This window comes from Lolium rigidum, chromosome 6 (genome assembly GCF_022539505.1).
Source record: "Lolium rigidum isolate FL_2022 chromosome 6, APGP_CSIRO_Lrig_0.1, whole genome shotgun sequence".
In the NCBI taxonomy this organism is placed as follows: domain Eukaryota; kingdom Viridiplantae; phylum Streptophyta; class Magnoliopsida; order Poales; family Poaceae; genus Lolium; species Lolium rigidum.
This window is the reverse complement of record NC_061513.1, coordinates 112,951,421-112,958,423: the sequence shown is the minus strand read 5'-3', so window position 1 is coordinate 112,958,423 and position 7,003 is coordinate 112,951,421. Positions and strand designations below refer to the sequence as shown.

General features: G+C 45.8%; 1 protein-coding gene across 1 annotated transcript; it reads right to left on the bottom strand.

The window, feature by feature from the left end:
* Positions 1-4,131: 4,131 nt before the first annotated feature.
* Positions 4,132-6,672, bottom strand: LOC124663133. Its single transcript, XM_047200872.1, has 3 exons — positions 5,623-6,672; positions 4,608-5,516; positions 4,132-4,515 (listed from the first exon to the last, which is right to left on the bottom strand). Exons 1-3 carry the CDS (start codon positions 6,670-6,672, stop codon positions 4,477-4,479), a joined length of 1,998 nt encoding a protein of 665 aa, XP_047056828.1. The 3' UTR covers positions 4,132-4,476.
* Between the last annotated feature and the right edge of the window lie 331 nt (positions 6,673-7,003).

Here is a 7,003-nt window from a genome sequence, read left to right as displayed (position 1 = left end):
TACTGGAGTGCCTAGGTATTTAATAGGTCAACTCCCTGAGATGCAAAATTGTGTGCTTTCACTTCATCATCTAGGATCATCATAACCTCACTCTTCTCAAAATTAATTTTCAGCCCAGACATGGTCTCAAAAATATACAACATTAACTTTAAGTTTACAACTTGTTCCTCACTATCTTGAAGGAGCAGTATAGTGTCATCAGCATACTGGAGTATAGCAATCCCATTTTCCACTAAGTTACTGGCCAAACCTGTGATTAAACCATTTTGCTGTGCCAACGACATCATCTTGGAGAAGCTATTTGCAGCCATATTGAAAAGGAAAGGGGCAAAAGGGTCACCTTGTCTGACCCCTTTGTAACTGGCAAAGTAAGGGCCAATTTTGTCATTCACTTTTACACTCAAAGTGCCATTAGTCACTACATTCTTGATCCAAACCAGCCAGCTAGCACTGAAACCTTTCTGGGAGCAGCAATCAAACAGGAAATTCCAGTTGATTATCATAAGCTTTTTCAAAATCAATTTTCAACACCACACCCTGTTGTTTCCTGAATTTACTCTCTCTCCGGACTTCTTGTAGCAGCATAACCACATCAGTAATGTATCTCCCTTTGATGAAAGTAGTTTGGCACTGAGTCAACAGTTTCTCCATAACTGGAGCAGCTCTGACAATGAGTGTCTTGGTGAAAATTTTAAACAGAACTTGCAGCAAACAGATAGGTCTGAACTTTTGAATCATGTCAGCATCATCCCCTTTTGGAATCAGAGTGATAATCCCATAATTAATTCTAGCAAGTTCAATCTTATGTTCATACAAGTCATCAAACACGGCCATTATATCAAGTTTGACTACCTTCCAGCATGGTTGGTAGAATTCGATGGGAATCCCATTAGGACCAACTGCCTTATTCTTTTCCATCTAGTCTACAACATCTTTGACTTCTTCCATAGTGAATCTTCTACCCAGATTTTCTCTATCAAGGTCATCCAGCTTCTCATCAATGTTCCAGACATTTTCATCCAATCTAACTCCTCTGTCTTCCACAGGGCCAAAAAAGTTTATGTAGAAATCTGTAGCATGCTGTAACAAATCCTCATCACCTTGTATCAGAGACTCTCCATTTTTTAGAGAGAAAATAGTTGATTTTCTTTTACAACCATTTGCTACTCTATGGAAGTAAGCTGTATTGCAATCCCCTTGCAGCAACCAATTATCTCTTGCTCTCTGTCTCCAGAACTTTTCCTCTTTGTCAAGAATGTCAAGCAATTCTTGTTGTAACTCTGCTCTCTTCATAATATCTGCAGGGAGCAGAGGAGACTGCTCCTCCATAATTTCCAACTCAGCCAGAATTTTGGAAATATCACTTTTCCTCTTATTATTTTTCCCTCTCAAGTTACAACCCCAGCCTTTCAAACTATTCTTCACATTCTTTTGTTTTTTCTGCAATCTGTCAAGACTGTTATTAGCTCTAACCCTTTGATGCCAAGCTCTTTCAACCCTAGCAAGGAAATCTTCCTCTTTTATCCAACTTTTTTCAAATCTGAAAACATTTTTCTTATTGGGTTTGCTCTCCATAGTATCAAGAATGAGAGGGTTATGATCAGAAATCTCCTATTCAATTTATGTATAGTTGTCAAGGGGAAAATGTCTTCCCAAGTATCACTCATAAGAAATCTGTCCAGCTTCTCCAGAGTGGGAACAGTTTGATTATTTATCCAAGTGTACTGACCACCAGACATGTGTATTTCTCTAAGAGCATAGGTACTAATGATTGCATTGAACATATCTGACCACCTATTGTTTCTCATCCCCTTATTTTTCTCAGATGAGAATCTTATGATGTTGAAATCTCCACCAATGAGCAAAGAAAGCCTTTGATCACTGCAGACCATGCCAAGCTCTGTTAGAAAATCCTCTTTGTCACACAACTGAGCAGCACCATAAACAATCACCAGACACCAATTCATACTAAGCTTCAAATCAGCCAGGGTAACTTTGATGAAAAAATTACCAACAGCAGTATCAGTAATGGAAAATCTGGATAGCCTAAAACCACCCAGAATTCCACCACTTCTACCAATGGAGCTAATCCATTTCCAATCAAATTGTTTCTGTGGGTCAATAGTCCTGAAAAAAACAGGAGAATAATCTTTCTTGATCGTCTCTTACAACCCCAAGAAGTCAACATCTTGCTCCCTGATGAAATCAGACAAAAACCTGCTCATGCCTTTCTTCCCCACACCTCTGCAATTAAGAGTGGCTCCTATCATAAGTATCTTGGGTTTTTCTTCGTACATCTGGATCCAGTAACAATGTCACTCAAAGGGTGTACATTGTTAACCTTCTCCAAGGCAGCACATGATTTTGACTGTGCTCCTTTGAGAGAGAGAGAGTGCTAATGAGCTAGGACACAAATAGCTACGAATAGTAAATTAGTATACCTAGAAGTGTTTTTACATACAGAGAGACAAAGGTCATATCATCAACGGCTACCCTTCTTAAAAAAAACATAAACAGGGACATATCTTGCCATCTTCAAGTGAACCATGAGATGTCCTCTTCTTGTCAGACTAAACTCATACATGCTCTCTACCCCCTTTGACTTCTTATATTTTCTGAAATTTAATTGAGACAATGCCCATTATTCCAACAACGTAAATATCCTTCCGTAAGAGCACGTGTTTGAGCAATTGTGTATTATCCAGGACCAACATGCCAAATGGAGTAGCCTGCGGGTAACCATCTTCTTCTTTTTTTTTTGAAAAGGGGAACGGCGCCCTAGCCTCTGCATATTGGGAACCATCTTCTAAATCCTTTTTTTTAACTATGGCGTCAACTACGTCTCATACTGTTCGCATCAATACGAAATTCAAAAATTCTAACGACTCTATCCTTCAAACCTTGGCATTGCCATGTAGTGCTCATTTCATTCTGAGTACCGTCCATTTCTACAAGGGCACCAATCACAAAGGCCCAGCTCAAGTAAGAGTTCTATGTTAGAATATATAAAATAATGTACTCCTCCGATTCATATTACTTGACACTAATATGTATCTATACACATTTTAATTATAGATACATCCATTTTAGTGGCAAATAATAATGATCGGACAAAGTAGTACAAATGCCCATCCGTGGGAAGCATTTCACAGAATATTGACAAGGTAAAAAGCAGTCTTCACTTGAGTTTTGAACGCAAAGACCCGGAGATATCACATAGACAACGTTGTGTAAATAGGCATCATCGATTGTTGAAGAATATCAAAAGCTTTTCGCCTTTTGCCAGAACAAGGAAACCAAGATGTCTGATGTAGCATATAGAGTACAAAGAGTGCTGAATATAGAGTTACTAATAAAATGAAATCAGAGTATCCCCTTCTTTTCGCATTGAACATCCAGCTACATCTGGTATGTTCATCCAGTATGCTAAGAAAGAGCAGCAGCAATCAGCATATCAGCACAAGAAACATCTTAGTCTGAACCAACGAAACAGCACCATCAGTGTCCTAGTTGAACATCGCAGATAGTGGTAGTTCAGTCATTCAACAGAATTAGTTCAGTGGTAATACTTTTCCCGGAAAGAACACTTCGGTAACCACAATGTACACACAGTGAACACAAAACAACAGGCTTTATGCGGATTAGCGCTTAGGTAAACATATGTGTAGCTTGTCATGAGGTTGCAATGTCTTAAGAAATGAGATCATACACCAATCATCTAGGTTGTTTTGTTCATCACAGGACATCATCTTCGAGAGCAACTCTGAGCTTCTGAAGCTCACAGGTTCCAAGCATTCTGCATGTAAACTGGGCTATATATCTATAGACCTTTCATTCAGAGAAAAATATGATATACATGTTCCATCACAAAGCCAATCACAAACACAAAGATGACAGATGTAATCACCAGACATGAAATACACTGAATAAACTTGCTACGAAATTGTGAAAAAAATTATAACATGAGAAATGCTGTTCCAGCAAGTACGGCACACCATTAAGAACGATTGACAGTATCACTTGAAACAAATGAGACATGCACCAAGAGATGCTATTCACACTGCACAGAGTATGTCTTGCAAACATAAGGCTAACTTCTTTTGGAATTTTTTTCTATGATACATCTGAAGATCAACTCAACAGTGTAACAGAGTGAACAGTTTTACATAATTTATGGACACTAAGGTGAACAAAACAGAAACAATCCAGTATCGATATATGATTTACAACAGACCTAAGCCACTACTAGCATATATTGGGTAACATAAAACATATAGTATGAAAACATGGCATGCACATCCAAATCACCAACATGATGAGTTTCTGGTAGGTAGTTACCAGCCATCACCACAACAGCGATACACACTACATATATGCCTCTATGGAACCGTTGGGTGCTGGTAGTCGCAGGCATATATGATGTAATGTCCGCCAAGGAATCATGTCATGAATAATTATTGGTCCTGAGAGAACACATCATATCTCAGTATCCACATAATTAGGCCTCTCAACCACCTAAAAAAGCAGACAAATAAAAACGTTAAGTAATGGCTCTGTAAAGTGAATAGATAGAAATATAAGCAGAACAGAGGGATGGTATGCATTACATCTGCAAATCTTATTTGACGTTGCCTGGGGGGCTTAAGACCATTCTCCTTTGGATGTCCCGGAGCCCAGGGAGCTTGTTTCTTTGGCTGTACTTGGATTCCAAGGAAAGATGGCGCAGGTGGTTTATTCTTCACAGATGGCAGATTGCGAGAAAGCCAGGAGTCTGAAGGTGATTTTGGGACAGGCAACGGCATTAGATATTGCAAAGGCCTACTTTCTTTCTTGACAGCAATACTCTCTTCCGAACGTACTGGAACATCGCGACTAGTATCATAAGTGGAAGTTTTTGTATCATCAAATTTCACCAATCCAGCATTTCGCGAAGGCGTTAACACAGCGGGTTCTGGCACTTCGGTGATTCTTTCTGTCGACGGACCATTATCTGTAACTTCCCTTATACTGTTACTTTCAACAGTAGGTTTTCCTCCAAGTTGAACATCAGATCCTGGATTCAAAGATGGCTTTGGATCCGGTAAGAGAGCCAAGTGGCTGGTTTCTGAATCAATACCTGCACGGTGATCCATTGAGTCTTCGTGCGATGTTTTATCGACCCCCGAGCTCATGGAGCTCGATCCCTTGAAACTACTATGATCTGATCCTACCAATGAGCCGTGATCATGGTCTATTCCAAGCGAGCTAGAGCCATTGCTTCTACTCATCTTCTCATCTCTATCTCTTACTTCAAATGATACACTTTCTTTAGGTGACGACGATAAGGCAACATCACGGCGGTAGGGAGACACACCACCACCTATGGACTGGTGGAATGGCGAAGACCCATCCGCGGTCTGAGAGTCGCTCCAAAACGTCAGATGGTTGGACTCACTCGTCATCTTGCTCCTCTTATCCTCTGCTTGGTGAACATACTTCTGCTCCAACTTGTGCTTGTACACTTCCTCCCAGTATCGCTGCAGTGTAACAGCAACTCAGTTGATTAGTAGGATCATTCCTAAAGCTATCAACAAGCAATATAACTCTGAATTTATGCAGGATGTTGTGTGCGGATGTGCTTACCCCATTAGAATCGCAACCAAGATTCTTGTTCTGTGAGCTCCGGGCAAGAGGGCTCGGCGCATTCTGGCCCCTGCCCTTCGATGGCAACCCCCTGCCTCTTCCCCTCCCACGCGCCTTGCCGTTCTTCATTGCGGGCACTGGATTGAGGAGTAGCAAGGATGTTTTGACGCACAAGCCAGGGAGCAAACCACACCCCTTGGATGCAAAGCCCCGGGTGCTCTGTACGTCGTCGCCGTCATCATCCTCCTCCTCCTCCTCCACAGGTTCCTCATGTCTCGGATAGTTACAGGACAGATAATTGGGTGGCAGGTGCTGGTAGGGGAGCTGGACAGGCGTCCTCCTGGCGCGATCGTCATCGCCGCCCGCTCTCCAGCTGGCATGCGCGTGCTCGCGGGCGGAGCTGCCGGTGGCGGTGCCGGCCTTGCGGAAGGTGTACTGCGGCGAGCCCACGGCCACCGCCTGCGCGGCCGGCAGGAAGCGGTCCATCATGAAGCCGCGGGCGTCTGGGTCGGGAGGTGCGGCCGCGCCAGCGGCGGGGCGGTCCGGCGGCACGCCGCTGAGGCCGCTGACGCTGCAGTTCACCGTGAAGGACTCCGTCCGGGACAGCGTATCCTGCGCGTCCGAGAACCTCTCCTCCTCGTCTTGGTCCCGCAGCACGTCGGCGACAGACAGCACCTCTGGCGCCTTGGCTTCCGTCTTCGCCTCGAGCTCCGCCCACTCAACCTTACGGGCCGCAGCGGTGGCGGCGGGGACATGGTAAGGCGGCGCGTGCTCGCGCTGCCCCAGGCAGAGGGCGTCGTGGTACGGGGTGGCGCCGCCGGGCCCTTCGTCCTCCGAGGGGCGCGGGTGGTGCGAGGAAGGCGCGGGCGAGGGCGGAGCGGCGCGGCGGGTGCGGACGCTCTTGGGCCTGCCGGGGCTCTGCTCCCAGACGAAGGGCACGGCGCCGGGGTGTCGGAGGGGGCCGGAGTTGAGGTCGGGCTTGTGGCAGGGCGGGCGCACCGCGGAGCGCAGCGGCGCGCCCAGGTCGATCCGCTTGGCCCCGTCCGCCATCGCGCGGTCCGCGCGCATCCCCCGCGGCGGCGTAAATGCCCGGAGGAGAATCGCCCAAAGGTGTTTTCTTGCTTGCGTGCTTCCGCCGCCGCGCGGGAACCGGCGAGCGAGGGGGGAGGAGGGAGGGATCTGCGGTTTAGGTGTGTGCGGGTTTACCGGCTACCACTCCACTCCAGTCCAGTACAGGTGCGAGGCAGGCCCGCCGCCAGCGGAGCTCTCCACTCCAGTGGTGCGGCGTGACTGGGCGTGCGCGGTGGGGCGGCGGCGGTGCGGCGTGGTATTTGCTACTGGAGTAGAGCAGAGGTGCGGTTGGGTAATGGTGCGCGTGCGG

What these genes read in the sequence shown, in the direction of transcription:
- LOC124663133 (XM_047200872.1), bottom strand. Translation starts at nt 6,672, where the DNA reads ATGGCGGACGGGGCCAAGCGGATCGACCTGGGCGCGCCGCTGCGCTCC. An exon ending in TTGGTTGCGATTCTAATGGG is followed by an intron (nt 5,517 to 5,622) that starts GTAAGCACATCC and finishes GTTACACTGCAG; the next exon opens with CGATACTGGGAGGAAGTGTA. An exon ending in GTCAAATAAGATTTGCAGAT is followed by an intron (nt 4,516 to 4,607) that starts GTAATGCATACC and finishes CTGCTTTTTTAG; the next exon opens with GTGGTTGAGAGGCCTAATTA.